The sequence below is a fragment of the Artibeus jamaicensis genome, unplaced genomic scaffold (genome assembly GCF_021234435.1).
Source record: "Artibeus jamaicensis isolate MK-2021 breed Jamaican fruit bat unplaced genomic scaffold, CSHL_Jam_final scaffold_804, whole genome shotgun sequence".
NCBI classification, from domain to species: domain Eukaryota; kingdom Metazoa; phylum Chordata; class Mammalia; order Chiroptera; family Phyllostomidae; genus Artibeus; species Artibeus jamaicensis.
The window spans coordinates 2,402,465-2,419,463 of NW_026522055.1; the positions used below are offsets into that span (position 1 = coordinate 2,402,465).

General features: G+C 44.1%; 1 protein-coding gene across 1 annotated transcript in view; it reads right to left on the reverse strand.

Moving 5' to 3' along the window:
• Positions 1-8,638: 8,638 nt before the first annotated feature.
• LOC119056742 (sialic acid-binding Ig-like lectin 5) overlaps positions 8,639-16,999 on the reverse strand; it is a 29,551-nt gene continuing 21,190 nt past the window's right edge. Inside the window, exons 3-8 of the mRNA XM_053659750.1 lie at positions 12,729-12,776; positions 12,238-12,492; positions 11,866-12,153; positions 10,774-10,873; positions 9,701-9,782; positions 8,639-9,156 (exon numbers count right to left, since the gene is read on the reverse strand). Of these exons, the coding sequence (XP_053515725.1) occupies positions 8,962-9,156; positions 9,701-9,782; positions 10,774-10,873; positions 11,866-12,153; positions 12,238-12,492; positions 12,729-12,776 (968 nt within the window). The 3' untranslated portion in view covers positions 8,639-8,961. The remainder of the gene's footprint in view (positions 9,157-9,700; positions 9,783-10,773; positions 10,874-11,865; positions 12,154-12,237; positions 12,493-12,728; positions 12,777-16,999) is intronic.

Consider the following 16,999-nt stretch of genomic DNA (forward strand, 5'->3'; position numbering starts at 1 on the left):
CCAAATATGACAATGATGTGAAGAATTCTGACATTCCAGTAACAAGTTGTGTAGTTTTTAAAAAGTTTCTTAAACTCTGCACGAGGAAAAGAAATGTCAGAATGGTGCCAAGTGAAATAGTGAATTCTCTTTATTTTCTCTGTATAAGTATAATTGTACTTAATAGTCAATAATGATTACTAATGTGATATTAATTTTTATTACTATAATACAGGATAATTCTCCAATGAAGAGGCAATCAAGCAGTATCAATCAATGAACATGGAGAATATGTTTCCTTCAGGTGTGCCACAGAGCAACGGCACACTACTAATGAAAGTAGTCTGTAATAGTCTGAATTACTTACTTAGATTACAACATTTTAGCTCTTCTTACTTCCTGTGATGTGTTTTGTCATTTCAGAAAAATGCACGGGTGCCACATGTTGCCTTCTTTTAAAGCAGTGATCTCAACATTAGTATAAATATCAGGCTCCACAACACCTGGGGTTGCCCCTGCCACAGGGAACATGGGAACCAGAGGTAACTAGATCTGCCCCCATGTCACACTGGGCTCTTCATGGACTACAAAGAAGATTGTCTTGTGCAAGCAAAGGACTAAAAGAAGCAGTGTTTCCATGGTTGTGTCCCCATGATTCACATCACTGAGGGGTCTAACAAATTTCAAGCTTGATTTAAAAAATGACAATAAATAACAAGTGTTGGCCAGAATGTACAGAAAGGGACATCCTCTTGCACTGGTCCTGGGAATGTAAGTAGGGGCAGCTGGTATGTAAATCACTACATCAGTTCCTCAAAATTATATATAGCGCTCCCATAAGATCCAGCAATTCCACTTCTGGGTATTCATTTGGAGGATGTGAGAACACTAACGTGAGAACATATAAGCACCCCTGTATTCCTTGAAGCATTATTTATACCAGCCGAGATCCGAATGCAACCTCAGTGTCTGTTGATAAATGAATGAGGAAAATGCACTATATACTCAGTGGAAGATGTTCAGGTTATAAAATGAAAGGGAATCCTTCCATTTGTGATGTGTGGATGGACCATGAAAGCTTTAGACAAAGTGCAGTGAAGAGACAGAGAGAAGCCCATATCATTTCACTCAAATGTGAAAATTTTTTCACAGTCAAGCTCACAATAGAGACAAAAGATTGCTGGTGGAAAGAGGCAGAGGTGGGGAGTGGGCCAAAGGGTTGAGGGTAATCAAAAGTGCAAACTTGCAGTTATTAGATAATTAAATTTTGAGGCTGTAATGTACAGGATGGTGCCTGTGGTCAATAACAGTGAGTATTAATACCATTACCTACAACAATGTACTTAATAACACCACATTGTGTATTTAACAATTGCTAAATATAGCTGAGAGAAAATATTAAAAGTTCTCAGCACAAGTAAAAAGTGTGTAAGTCTATGTGGTGGTGGATATTTAAGAAGACACACTGTGCTGAGCAGTAAATGCATCTATCAGATCATTAAGTACGACTTCAGACTGCACTAGAGTCATATAGAAATTATATCTCAATAACACACACATATATATACTAAATAACTGAGGCTGGGTACTTGGGTTCCATTAGAAGGCCCAAGTATTCCAGGCAGAGTTCCACTTCTGCTCCATGTGTGCCCCAACATCAGCATAACAGATTGCTCACGTTAAATTCCTGCTGTTGAAATCCATAGTGGGACTTCAGTGATCCTGATCTGCCCTTGACTGATTAAATCTCAGGATATAATGCAGGAGCATTGGGTGATCTCAAATACCTTCATGACAAAACTCAGAGAAAACTAAGAATCAAAATGAATTTCCCTATGAAATAGGCAGCGTCTTCAGCAAACATTACATCTAATGCAGTAGTATCAGGTCCTAGTCTATAAAGGCTATACCGATCAATACAGGCTATAAAATTTGAAAGGGAAACAAAGCTGTCATTTTTCATAAAAGATTGCATATATAGTAAAATTCATAAGTATATAAGATAACATATCAAATATTAATACAAAAGTTAGCAAGAGTACCAAAGACAAAACCAAATTCGAAAATGCAAATGCATTCTTCTATCACAGTAAGGAAAAAAACAATGTTATATAAGATGTCATAGTCAACAGCATGAAAATCATGATAGAAAAACAAGGATGGCTCTTTCCCAGAACCAGCAGCATAACAAGAACTGAGTACACCCTGGGGTCCCAGGTGGAGAAGGTACATAGATGCACAGGACTTTCTGAATCATGAGATGTGTTTTGGACTCAGGGTCAAATATTGCCAGTAAAGGTTGAATGTCATGCTCCCTCACCAGACCCCTGTGCCCAGACCCCAGGGTCCACGGAGTGTGGATATCAGGTATCTAAGTCAGCAGGAGGGAGGGGACAGAGACATAGCTCAGAAATGTGTGACACCAGGAGGGTTCTTCATGTTCACTCTGCCCTCTGTCTGAGGCTCTGACTTTATGTGTCCCAAACACAGAGGGTGTTTCCTCTTTGTGACAGGATCTCCCAAGTAGTCTTCTCCTGAAGGACCCATGTCCTGCTCTCCCCATTTGACACCTGTGTTTCTCATGTAACCATCACAGGTGGAGGTTCCCAAGGAGGTTGAATTGGCCCAAACTTCCTGGTCACCTCCTGCAGCTCTTGAGCCAATCTATTTCAGCTCAGGGGGATCATGGTATATTTTGGCCTCTTTCTTAAACCAGAAGCTGCAGACTATTCTATAGTAAACCCATAGATTTTGAGATGAGAGGAGATGGGAGTGTGAGGAAACACAGGCACTTGGTACTCATGTGTCCCCAATCCTCACACCTGCAATTCAGCCCTGATGCTTCTCTAAGTTGTTCCCCAGTAAAGAGGAAGGACAGTGTCCCACAGCCCTATCACCCCACATACATGGGCAGTGGCATCATGTGGCCTTGGAGGGTCATGTCCAGCACTCCTGAGGTCACAGGGTCAGTCCCTGCTCTCTGGGAAGCAGTAGATTTCTACCTATCACTCTTTCTGGAGGTTAGTATCCCAAACCTGCCCTGTGCAAGAAGCTGTCCTTCCCAGTGACAAGAAGGGGAGGGAAGGCTGACATCTTCTCACCTAGTTCTGGTGACAGCCTGTCATGATGGCCTCTTTGCATCCCACTTGCCACTCATGTCACTTGTCCTAAGTATCCCTCTCAGAGAACGGACCAAGTGTGGTCTCTCTCTGCTCTCTCATATTTCCCAGAATACCTGAGGGAGCACGAGGGTGTGAGTGCCAGGACCTACCTGAAACCCAGTCCTCTCTCTGTCCTGGTCCTCAGCCCAAGTCTGGCCACAGAAGAAGCCTCAGGAAGGGGTGGCTGAAGTCACTCAGGTCAAGGGGCCCCTCATGCTCAGAGGCTTGAACTGAGAAGGGCAGCCCTGACTTTAGCCTCAGTGGTGAGGGTGATGCTGGTGGATTTCTTCTCACAGTTTGTGGTTAGAAAACCACTGGACTCATGTCCAGCTGTAAGACTATTCTCGGGATTCCCAGGATCTTGAATTCTCACTTGTTAACTTCTTTACAGTTCCTCCAGACAGGAAAGGCCTCCCATCTCTATGGGTCTATTGAATCTCACTTTCCTTACCCCACATCCACTCTCTCCTGACCTTGCCTGGCTTGATCTGTCCTTCATGATAACATTCTCCCTGATGTGGTTCACTGAGGCCACAGAAGCCTTTCCCAATCTCGATATATTCTCTTCATGTAGAATGAATTGAAACTTAGAAATTATTTCACTGACCTAACAGCTCCAAATACAACATCTCAACCAGACTTCTGATTCTTCATTTCTTCATTTGAGCTGAATTGGGCCTGGATACTGCCAGGCACAGAAACGACTCACAGATCATGTTTCCTCTTACAGAGAGCCCTGTGACAGTACAAGAATGGGGTTAAAGGAAAAAGAAAGTATCAACCCACTGTTGTGAGGAAAAGAAGGTGGGCAAGGGTCTGATGTAGGAGTTCTGGAGTCAGCCATGAGGGCATAGAACCCAGTGGCCTCTGAGAAATGCACTGTTTCTCTGTAGCTAGGGCTCCTATTCTCTAGGATGTGAGGGTGTCCAAGGGGAGACTGAGGACGAGTTTGGGTGCACCTGTGTCTTGTTGGATAGAATGCCATCAGCTTCATTTCCCAGTCTTACCTCCACGTGAGGCAGGTCAAGCCTCTGCCTCCAGGGGGCGCCCCATCCTCCTGCCAGACCAGGGGACCCCTTGTAGAGGGTTGGAGCTGTCTGTGGTCCTGGAGCACACCTGGGTTCGCTGTGCCAGGCACCTCAGTTCACAGTCACAAGGGCCTGAGACTCAGATAAGCAGGGCCCCTGGGCTGGAGGGGTTTCGGAAAGGCAGGGCCCTTCTTCAGAAGGTGAGTAGGAGAAGGGGTGGCAGTGGGCTGGGTTCATGTCTGTGCTTTTCCTCTTATCCCTCTGATTTGTCAATATGCTGTTTAATGTTATTCTTCCTTCTAATTTTTCCACAAAAGGCAACCACTGGAACCTAAGATATTTCCTGGCTTGAAATATGTTATATATATTGCATATGAAAAATATATGTAGAGTCAACATTTTGTAACCTTATATAATAATTATAGTTTACATTGTATTAATATGTCTTATAAATATAATATATATAAGTGATTATTATAACTAATAACCTACAGTACTTTATTATATTGTATTATAATCATATAATATTATGTTTGTAAATATTATAAATATATAATATGGTATCTTATTACAATAGTTTATAGTATATAAACATATAAGTTCCTCTATGGGATCATATCTTAAGTCAAGAATCAAACAGGAAGGCTCCCCAGGAACCTGAAAATGTCTCTTTGTTTCCTTTTGTCTCCAAGCCCCTCATTGGTTACCACCATATTGACACTTGGGGTCCTTTATTTTTCTGCCTTTCCATGTAATCATAACACCTGCACATCTATTCTTCAACAAGATAGTTGCTATAGAGGTTCATATAAATGTAATGGTGTAATGATGCGGTTTTCGTGTGACCTAATGAAGACTCCTCCAGATTTCTTTTTATTATCTTAGTACCATTTATAATCTTGTCTTCTCTAAATTTTGACATTTTCTATCCTTGTAATTTAGAAGCATGTATTACAAAGTGCATACTACTAATCCAAGCTGCCCCTCCATTTTTAACTGAAGCTTTTATCCAATTGTATTCAACATAAGTTTCCGACATTATATCTATTTTACATATGTGCCAACAATGCCACATTAGTGGCATTTCTCTTTGTAGTCACCTTTCCTTTGGTTTACTAAGTTTTTAAGTATTCTATTTCATTATACACTATGACCCTATTTGTAGAGTCAGTACCATAAAACTTACTGCATAAATAATTAACTTACCAAAGTTTTAGTAAATGAAAAGCTCTCTCACCTCCTAGATAATGTGTGACTATGAGAAAATATAAAGTCTATTTACCCACCAAACCACATTGGACTTAGCTGTTATTATTGTCAGGAATTTCCAAAGTATATTTTCATTCTACTGGCAATGATTTTCCCCATCTATTTGATCCAAAGGTTCTGCATTACTTCCTCATTTTTGCATCATCTCTACTGAGCATAGACTATAAAGTGATGGTTAAAGATAGCATTTGCTTTCTTCTGATTTCCATGGTTGCTATTGATACTTCCATTTAACAATGCTCCTCTTTGGAATGTACTCTGTTTCTTCCCCTCTTTTTGATCAGACTTTCTCCTCATCTTTGGTTTTCTTTGATTCACCCTGGTCCTGATACCTACTCAATGTGGGAATGGTCTCCTTTGAAAATGCCCACCTTGGGCAGGGCCAGAATCATGACTATCATTTCCAGGCCTCCAAGGCCACAGAACCAAAGCTACAGGATCAGTGTGGGTAGATGCCATTGAAAACTTTGGTGTCTTGACTTAGATATTCTGTCTCATTTTCTGGATTAAAGCATTCCCCCAAATACTGACCTGAGAAGTTCCAACTTCTATTTGCTTTTAATTATTCTATACTTCTACATTGAGCAATTTTATTCTTTTTGTTTACTTTTCCCCCAATGAATCTTGTTATTTTTAGTGCAAGTTCTGAGCAAGATGATTAAATGAGTTGTTACCAAAACAAGAGTAACAATTAGACTTCTTACCACATGGAAACTGGGGTTCGTGTAGTGGATGTGGTGAACGAATGCCCTCCTAGTTCCACGCTGTGACTGTCAACTTCTGTCCTCAGGGCTACTTTCCAATGTAAGTCACCTGCATTTAGGTTTAGGTGCTTGTTGTGTGTCACTGGGGCAGTCACCTGGGGCCCCACAGACATTTTCTCCACTGCAGCAGCCAATGCTGTGGCTTGACCAGCCATTGTGGTTCTTGTTATAAGACACACTTCAGCAGCAACCATTAGGGAACTTAGAAAAAACAGGTGTATTACAGTCATCTCCCACTATCTACAGTTGTGCTTTCCATAATTTCTGTGATCCATGTTCAGACATGGTCCAAAGTTACTAAATGGAAGACTCCAGAAATAAACCATTCATGTTTTCAATTTTGCGATTTTCTGAGAAATAAGATGGATTCTCTATGACCTCTGTCTGTCCTGCCCTGGCATGAGCCATCCCTTTGTCTGGCATCTCCATACTGTATACACTACCCCCTTCTGAGTTACTGAGTAGCCAATATGGTTATCAGACCTATTATCAGTCCCACTATCAAGCACCTGTGCCAAGTCACCCTTACTGTTGCCTCCTGTTCCATCACAATGCCTGTGTCATTCACCTCCCTACACCTCACCACATAGGCATTGTGTCATCTTCAACCAGCACAGGTTGTGGGGTGAGTAAAGTACAAGAAGACGTTGTGAGAGGAGAGACCACAGTCATATTCCCTTCATCACAGCATATCATTATAATTCTATTATTAGTAGTTCTGCTAATCTTTAATTTTAACTAATTTATGAGTTAAACTTTATCATAGGTGTGTACAGAAAAATTTATGTGTAAATAAGATGTTGTACTACCTGTGGTGTCAGGCATGAAACATTTCTCCCACAGATAAGGGGGACTAATGTACTTTAACCCAAAACCTTGTTGATAGGCACTTAACACTGTGGTACTGGTTTTGCATTTAGGCTGATTTTGTTTTAGAGCTTTTTTTTAGAAAATTAAATCAGATTATTCATATAGAGGAGGAAGAATGTTAGCTCTCTCTCTTTTTTAGAGGAATGTAGTTTTATTTCTCCAATCTGCAAATCAACAAACTTTAAAAAGAAACAAATCATTAGAATAATAGGTAGAATCATACAGATATTTCCCACCCCCCAAAGCAAAAGAAAAGAATACAAGGAGAGAAAGAAGACATGCTTTCTAAGACCTGCTCATCCTACAATCAGTATGAAGAAGTGGCCTTTGTAGCCACAAAAAATTAAATCATAGCTGATTCCACTTGTTCCTGAAAGAATCAGTCTTGCTAGTAGCTGTAACCAGTAATTCACATGTCCATGTCCAGCATCGGAGTCCCTGAACAAAGAGCCAGCCTTCTTTCAGTCCTGGCTCTCCCCACCAAGGATACAGACATGTCCAGCAGCAACACCATAACAAATGTCCCTCCTGTTTCAGGGTGAGACATCCACTCTCCATTAGAGCAGAGAAGGACTCCGGGAGAGAAATGGGGAGTGTTCCCCACCAAAGAAGCTAAGACCCCAGAAAGAAAGCATTTCTGTGTTTCTGTCTTGGAGATGGTGAGCTCTTTCTTCAGTCCACCCTCTCAACCAAGGCTGACCAAGAACTCAGCTTTGAAGGACAGGTGGGGTGCACCTGTTGAATGCCAGGGGGTGTGGCCTCCATGAGGGAGATCTCAAATTGCTAAGCCTTTGTAGAAATAACCATAGAAGGTTGAAGGAACGAAGCCATGGGGAGAGGGTGGGTGAGGAGGTAAATGCTAGGGGAAGGGGCCTGGGATGTTCTGTCTGAGGCCACACTGTCATGAGGGGATTTTGGAGGAGAAAGGTGGGGTTAGTTTTCTGGTGTGTCCAGTTTTACTGTGGAGGACAAACCCCACCAGGAATCGGGAGGCCTATCAGTGATGCTGTCACACCCTGTGTGGTGCTAGAAGCCTTACTAGAAACACTCCATGGTCACAGCAGAGCTCTATGGTGGTAACAGCCTTTTCCCCCAAACTTCTGCTCTGCTCTGTGACAAGGGATTCATGCTCACTGCTTCTTTGCCTAGGGTGTGCACATGGTTCGCTGCACCAGCTGCATTGCAGCTTTTTTTTGTCTCTGAAAAAAATCTTTTTTGTGATGAAATACCTAGTAAGCTCCTGTTTACAGTCAACAGGCTGTTGGAATGATCCCTTTGGGGACGTAACTGGGATGGGGAAGAGACTGGTGCTCAGGAGGTGCTGGAAAATGGACAGAAACAAGTGACCCTTTTGTGAGATGACCCCACAGAAACTACAAGATATCACATCAAAGCGGAACACCAGATGTGTCCAGTGTCTTTCCCTGAGGAGGCGTGGAAGAGTTCTGCATGGAAAATGACACCAACAAGTTGCTGCCCTGTTTTTCATGGCTGATCAATCCTGGCTTCAGGAGACTTGCCACTAGGACCTTTCTGTTCAAAAAAGAGAGACAGGCTAGCCCTGGACCTCTGTTGGTTGTGATTTCTTTAATTCTCACAGCTGCCTTTGAGTAGCGTGTATGATGTCTGCTGTACAGAAGGGAAACTGAGGGGAAAAAAGGAAGTGACTCACTTGAAGACAATGCCTTAGGAAATGCTGAAGTCTGCACTTGAGCCCATGTCTCTTCATTCTCGTCACCCTGCTTCTTTCTGCTCTGCCTGCAGATGCTCTTACAGTGGTTAATGTTAATGTTGCATGAGGTCGCATCATGTTTCATCAATTAGTCTTTGACTTCTTTTTCTCACAGAGGCTGTGACATCTCTGGCCAGGACCAAGCTCTGAGCAAGTCCTCACTGGCTTGTCTTCTTGATCTCTGAGTACACACAGGTGCTGGTGGCCTCCTTGTCCTGAGCCTCACACAGCTTCCTTCCATGAAAGGTGAGATTGGCGTACTGGGTATCCTGCTCCTCTCCTGATGGAGAAGCATCCCCCATGGGCAACTCTTGGTCTGGGGGCCTGTCTGCCTGTGGATTTTGCTGGGAATTCTGAGTAAAGGGAAGAGAAAAGAGTCAGAGAAGAATAAATCAGACATAGTTTCGAGGAGAAATTGGGCTGATGAAACAGTATTTTATTTACACACTCCACAGGAACTGAACTATGTGTAATTCATTTAAAATTTTGCAATACTTCAGGTTCTTAGTCCATATCAAGGGCTTATTCATCATATTCCATCCTCACAGAAACCAACTATAAATGATAGTTTCACTCTTTTCATTTATAGATGGGGAAACCGAGGTGAGGAGAGGTGAAGTAACATGCCCAGAATGGTCAGAAAGTAATAGTTTTGGAGTGATGGTTCTGGCTGGTTGTACCAGGCAGAGAGGTGAGATGGGCTCAGGGGTCAGCATGGCTGGGGCAGGAGGCTGAACCTAGACTCTGGGTAAGAAAGTGGAAGTCAACTCCCAGCTGTCTGTCCAGCTGACCACAGAGGAGCCTGTTTGGGGAAATGCTGAGCAGCTCAGCCCACACTCATTGAATGAACATGCCCAGCCCCTCCCCCTACACTGCATGAGAAGATACATCACTCACCCAGGTGATCATACCCATGACAGGGTCTTCATCATTTGTGACCTTTTGTCTCCTGGCTTTTCGCTTCCTGTGGGCTTTCACTCTAAATGAAGAAGTCAGCAGTCAGAATGGCTCAGGCACAGGTGGGCATGCTCCTCCCACTTTGTGTAAGACAACTGAGGCATCCAGACCACAGAAGCGGACTTTAAGAGCCTTCTGACATGCAACTGAGTGCTCCATTCCCTGGATGACCAGGTGTTTGGCCAAGACTAAACTTGCATCATGATAGGCCCCTACACAGGAAGAGATTTCTACATGAGCAATCAAAATATTCCTGAGAGACCCAAAGTAAGAGCAACCCAACTGTCCATTGATGAATAAAGAGAAAATAAAAAATGCATAGTCCATACCATGGGCTGTTATTTGGAACAATGAAGAATTTAAAAAATGATATTTGAACCTCGAAAATATCATTCTATGTGAAAAAAGAGTCAGAAAAGATCATGTGTTGTAGGATTCCATTTACATGAAATGTCCAGAATGGGCAAATCAAGAGAAACAGGAAATAGATTAGTGTCTGCCTGGGGCTTGGGTGAGGATGGTGGCAAAATTACAAATAATTGATTTTTTTCATTTTCTGCTAGTGAAAAAGACTTAAAATTGATTATGGTGATGGGTGCACGGCTCTGTGACTGAACTAAAAGTCATTCAGTTGTACACTTTAAATATGGAAGAATTTGTCCTGGCTGGTGTGGCTCAGTGGATTGAGTGCTGGCCTGTAAATCATGGGATTCCCAGTCAGAGCACTTGCCTGGGTTCCTGGTCAGGTCCCCAGTAGGAGGCACAGAAGAGGAAACCACACATTGATGTTTTTCTCCCTCTCTCACTCCCTTGCCCTTTGTCTAAAAATAATTAAAATCTTTTTGAAAATAAATAGATTCATTAAGAATTTTATCTCAATAAAGCTGCTACCCCATCCAACCCTGAAAAGACCCCTCTGTTTGTCCTTAGCTGCACGTTTCTGGGACCCTGGGCCCTCTCCCAGTACTCCCCATGACTCAGCTTCCTGTACCTCCCAAGGACACAAAGCTTACATGCAAAAGAGGATGAGACACAAGCACAGGGACAGGAGCACCATGGCACCAGCACCAGCAAGAGCCGCAGGAACCACTGTGCACTCCGGTACTGCCTGGCCTGCAGAGAAGAAGAGAGTGAGCCCATCTTCTCACAGCACTCTGTCTTTTTTTCCCCCATTAAGTTTTTTTTATTTTAATTTCTTTTATTATGCTGATACAGTTGTTCTATTCCCCCCCTTCATTCCCCTCCACCCTGCCCCCCATCCCCACCATTACCCCCCTTTAGTTTATGTCCATGTGCCTCAAGTTCTTTAGATTCTATATTTCCCATGCTATTCTTGCCCCCCCCATCTATTTTCTATCTACTGTCTATGCTACTTATTTTCTGTACCTTCTCCCCCCTTCTCCTCCTCCCACTCCCCCGTTGCTAACCCTCCTTGAGATCTTCATTTCTATGTTTCCACTCCTGATCTAGCTGTTCTTTTAGTTTGCTTTTGTTTTAGGTGTGGTTGTTAATAACTGTGAGTTTGTCCTTTCACTGTTCGTGTTTCTTTAACTTTGTTTTCTTCGATAAGTCCCTTTAACATTTCATATAATAAGGGCTTGGTGATGAATGGAATTGCACAGGAAACCAATAGCGATGAAAAGGAAACTGGGACTCAAATCAACGGAGTGGACCAGAAGAAAGCAAATAATTGCCAAACAGAAAAAGAGTGAAGAAGCAAGAATTCAAAGAAATGAGGAGAGTCTTAGGAACCTCCAGGACATCTTTAAACGCTCCAACATCCGAGTTATAGGGGTACCAGAAGGGGGAAAGGCACAGCCACCAGTGGAAAACTTATTTGAACAAATAATAAAGGAGAATTTCCCCAATCTGGCAAAGGAAATAGACTTCCAGGAAATCCAGGAAGCTCAGAGAGTATCACAGCACTCTGTCTTGTTTTCTTCCCCCGTCTTTGCAGAACTGGCTGTAGGCTCTGTTTGGACAAGAGATGGAGGGTCCTGTCCTACAAAATAACGCCCTTGCCAGCCACAGCCTCTTCTCCAGCTCCATCTTTTCTTTGATCCCTTCCTTTGTCCCTCAGCCTCTGCCCTTAGCAGGCCCCTGACCTGGCAGCAGCAGCAGGACACTACCGCTCTGGGCCCCGTGGACATTCTCTGCCTCACAACTGAGTCTTCGGCCTGTGCTGAGCCATGCGGGGAGGCTCAGGGAGCTGTTGGCCCAGGGCCCCACAGAATGGGAGATGACCTTGTAGGAAGTGTTGCTGGAGATTTCCTCCAACAGCCCCTCCCCCAGCCGCCACCACAGTGAGGGGGCCGGCTGAGCTCTGGAGGAGCAGCTGCAGTTCAGACTCTGGTTCTTCCAGGAGCAGGAGGGTCCCAGCAGCTGTGGAGCATCTGTGGAGAGTGAGGGAAAGGGTCAGTGGCTCCACTGCCCTCCAAGGACCCAGGTGACCTGCCCCCAGGTTCCCCCACACTCACAGACCACTGAGAGGTTGAAAGAGATACTTCTGGAGCCCAGCGGGTGTCGAGCTTGGCAGGTGAATTGTCCTTCTTCTCCAGTCCCCACTCTAGGCAGCTCCAGGATTGCAGCCCTGGAGATGGGGGTAGCACTCAGGGCTGAAGACCCCTGGAACCAGCTCAGCTGTGCAGGGGGGTTGCTGTCAGCCACACAGAGCAGCCTCAGAGCCTCCCCCTTCAGGATGGGAAGGGATGTGGTTTGCAGAATCTTGAAAACTAGAGAAGTGCAGAGACAGAGAAGACAGAGAGAGAAAGAGAAAGAGAAACAGGGAGAAAGATACTGAAGGAGAACTCAGGGGAAGCACCCACCCAGAAAAAGGTAAGAAAGTGGGGGTGATGATTTTCCTCCTTGCCTCTCCCATATCACATCCCATTCTCACTCTGATTCCCCCTCAGCTCCACAGAGGCCCTCAGGGCAGGTCCCAGTTCCAGAGAGAGAGGTTCTTTCCTACCTGTAACATTCCTGTAGGATGCCCTTATGGTGAGGTTCTGTGGGGCATCTGAGAAAGAAAGACATGGGCCTGCCTCAGAGGGGAGGATTGGATAGAAGTCACCCCAAACCAAGGAGGGGCAGTGGGAACCAGAATGGTTCTGGCCCACTCCCCTTCTACACTCAGATGTACAAATGAGTTTCCTCCTCTTAGCTCAGCCTACTGTACACACACACAAAATATACACAAAGACACAAACAATCAGGTTGGCCAGTCCCACTGCCCCCAGGACACCAGCTGTCCCTCCAACACTCACAGGAGACATTGAGCTGAATGGTTTTTTCTGTGGTCACCCTGGGTCCTGCAAGTGTCACCAGACAGGTGACTTTGGTGTTGTGGTGCCAGGGCTTTGGAGTGAAGGTGAGCACCGAGGTCTTGGGATTCAGAGAGTCAAGAGCATCCCCCACCCATGAGAAGGTGAGAGGTGTTGCTCCTTCACAGAACCCTGGCAGGCTGCAGGTCAGCTGTGTGGGGCGGCCAGACTCCAGAGGTCCCCGAAAGTGGATGTCAGGTTTCTGTGTCAGGTCTGAGGAGGAGAGAGGGAGGTACCTGGTAGTTGGAGCTTCCATGGGGACCCAGAATGTGACCCCACCTGGGACCCATGGCTGAGGGCCTGAGTTCACCCTAGGTCCTGTGTCTCTTCTAATACCCTGGGCCCAAGGCTGGAATCAGTGTCCCAGGGTCCTGTTGCTGTTCTAAGCTGGGTCCCATGTCTCAGCATCCTCTCCTGGCCCACTGGCATACCTGTCACCTTCAAAGTCAGCTTTTTCTCTTGGTAATCATTACGGTGAGTATATGGTCCATGCACTCGTAAGACATAGGTTCCTGCATCACTCTTCCTGGCGTCTCTGATGCTCAGGGAACAGTTGGCCCTGGGATCCATGAGGGAGAATCGGCCCTGGGTATCTCTCTTCACTTGTTTATTTGGGACATATGTGGCCACAAGTTCAAGGTTTTGTGTGCGGCGCCCACTGTAGTACCAGTAGATGTAGATATTGCCAGAGGAATAAACTGAAGTCCAAGCAGAGGGAAAGGAGCAGGGCACGTTGATGCATCCACCCTCCTGCACGCTTGCAGATTCCTGCATTTGGGTACCATGGCTTGGCTGCTGCCCCTGAAAGGACCCTTGGGGGACACAGACACTCAGCATTGGCCCCAAGCCGCCCCCCACCTGCCCATCCCTCTTCCCAAGCCCTCTCACCTCCCCACAGCAGGGGCAGCAGCAGTAGGAGCAGCATGTTTGCTTCTCACTGGCAGAGTGGGTCCAGTTGCTTGTGTCAGGGAGGGAAATACCCAGCTATGGGGTGGGGCCAATGACACCCCAACAGGAAGCCATGGGTGACAGAGCTGTGGCCAGTCCTGAAGTGGAAGTTGGGCTCCACAGGCTGTGGGGAGAGTTGTGAGGGCTGAGAAATCATCCTGTTTCAACTCCCCCAACCCAACCCTGCAAGTGGATCTACTGTGGTCCCCAGATGTTGAGCGGCTTGTCCAGCTGCAAATCTGAATGTATTCACCTCGCAGTTGATGTTGAAGTTGACAGAGAGGTCACCTAGGGGTCATTCCAGTGAGAGTTGCTCCTGACTCTTTTGGCTGGAGGGTGGAACTCAGGAGATCCACCCTCCAGCCAAAATCACTGAACATTCTGGGAAAGGAGGATTTAAAAATTTTTATTTGGACAACCCAAGGGCTGGTAGGAGAGGAAGGAAATTAGACCCACTCCAGTAGAGATTGGAACCCAGAGGAAATTTGGGTATTAAAGTGCTTTGTTCTGAGAGACTTTGGGAACATGGGATGCACAAGTGATTGCCTTCCATGGTGAGAGGGTGCGTGGGACACCGAAAGCGCACAGGTGCCCTTGAAGTGGGACATGGCCAGGGAGATCTCACCCCACTCAAGGGGACCTTAGACTCTGGCCCTCAGCCCAGCAGCAAATGCTCAGTCTTAAAATTGAGGAAGCTCCATCCCCAGTGCCCCTCATGAGCTCAGTTCATATTCAAAGCAAGGGCTCCAGGCATGTGTGGGAATAACCTGCAATCCTGCTGCCCTTTATGAAAGAAAGAAACTTAATAAACATTTTCTCAAACATGACGATGATGTGAAACAGGTCAGCTATTTCCTGTAACAAGTTGTGGGGTAAAAGTTTTAATAAAATTATACTGGGGGGAAGAAGAGGAGAAACACAATTATTGTCACAGGCAAAAGTTTCTTAAACTATCGTATTTTTCCATGTATAAGGCACAGTTTTTGTCCAAATATTTGAGAGAATAATAAGGATGTGCATTATACATGGGTGGTATCAATTCAGTTTCTATATAAATGTCTTTAATTCTTTTAATTATGCTTTTGCATTAATAGTGTAACTTTACAAAGCAATAATGATATCTGTATGCAAAATAATACCCTGGAATGTGATAATAGATTTAGTTTCTGTATATAAATAAATAAATAATTGGACTTGGCTGGTGTGGCGAGTGCTGTATTGTGAACTGAGGGGTTATAAGTTTGATTAAATGTCAGGGCACATACCTGAAAGCGGGCCACTTCCCTGGTTGGGTGCGTGAGAGAGGCAACCACACAATGATGTTTCTTTCTCCCTCTGTCTTTCTCTCTTCCCCTTCTCTGAAACAAAATAAGTAAAATAGTTTTCAATGTTGAATAAAAAAATTAAAATAAATGGTTTTTTCTGTGAACCTTTGGGCTAAAAGCGTGGGCATGCATTACACACAGGAGCACTTTAGACATGGCAAAATATGATTCACAGGAAAATTAAATGTCAATTTGTGGTGCCAGATGAAATGTTAATTCTCTTTCTATTTGCTACATTATATAAATATTACATGATTGTAATAATAAGGGTTACTACTGTGATATTAATATCTATTACTCTAACAAAGAACTAATCTCCTATGAAGACACAATGAAGCATTATTAGTCAAAAAAGTGGGGACATGTGTCCTGCAGCTGTGCCAGACAGGAATGGCACACTACTAATAAAAATAGTCTGTAATTGTCTGATTAGTGTTGTATTTTGGTTTTCAGCATTCTAGCTCTTCTTATCTGACATGATGTGATGTAATTTCTCATTTCAGAAAAATTCCTGGGTGCCACAGGTTGCTATTTCATTGAAGCAGTGATCTCTACATTAGTGTCAGCACCAGGATCCTCAAAATCTGGGGCTGCCTCTCCCATGGGGAACATGTGAACCAGAAGTAACCAGCTCAACCATACACTCACCCCAGACTCCTCACATGTTGCAAAGAACATTGTTTTGTGCAAGCAAAGAACTTAGGGAAGCAGCATTTACATGGTTGTGCCCCCACCATGCACATCACTGAACAGTATAGAAAATCTCAATGTGGCTTATAAAAATGGGAAGAAATAATCAGAGTTTGCAAGAATGTTCAAAATGGGGAACCCCCTTTCACTGCTTGTGGAAATGTAAGTTGGAGCAGCTGCTATGTAAATCAGTGTGGCAGTTCCTCAAATACTGAAAATGGAGCTGCCCTAAGATCCAGCAATTCCACTTCTGAGCACATAATTTGGGGAAATGAAAACACTAACTTGAAGAGCCCTAGGCACCCCTCTCTTCACTGAAGAATCATTTATAATCACCAAGATGGGAGAGCAACTTCAGTGTCCATTGATACATGAAGGGATGAAGAAATTATGGTGTATGTACAATGGAATATGCTTGTGCCATAAGGCTAAGTGAATCAACAATGCTGAGAAAGACATACTGTACAATTTCACTCATGTGTGGGAACTTAAAAAAAAATCAAACTCAGTTAAAATAGGTAGGTGATTCCCAGAGAAGGAAAATGGGTGCAAAATAAAAAGACAACCCACAGAATGAGAAAACATGTTAATCAATATACCTGATGAGGGGATAATATCCGACATTTATAAATAAATTATAAATTCAAAACAAAACAAAAAAAAACAATTAAAAATAAGCAAAGGACCTGAATAGACACTTCTCTGAATAGGACACACTAATGGCCAATAGAGAAATGAAAAGATGCTCAACATCACTAAATATCAGAGAAATGCAAATTAAAACCACAGTGAGATGTCTTTTCACACCTGTCAGAAGGGCTATCGTCAATCAATAAACAAACAACGAGTGCTGACAAGGATGCGGAGAAAAGGGAAGACTTTTGCACTCTTGGTGGGAATGCAGATTGGTGCAGCCACTGTGGAAAGCAGTATGAAGATACATTAATAAATTAAAA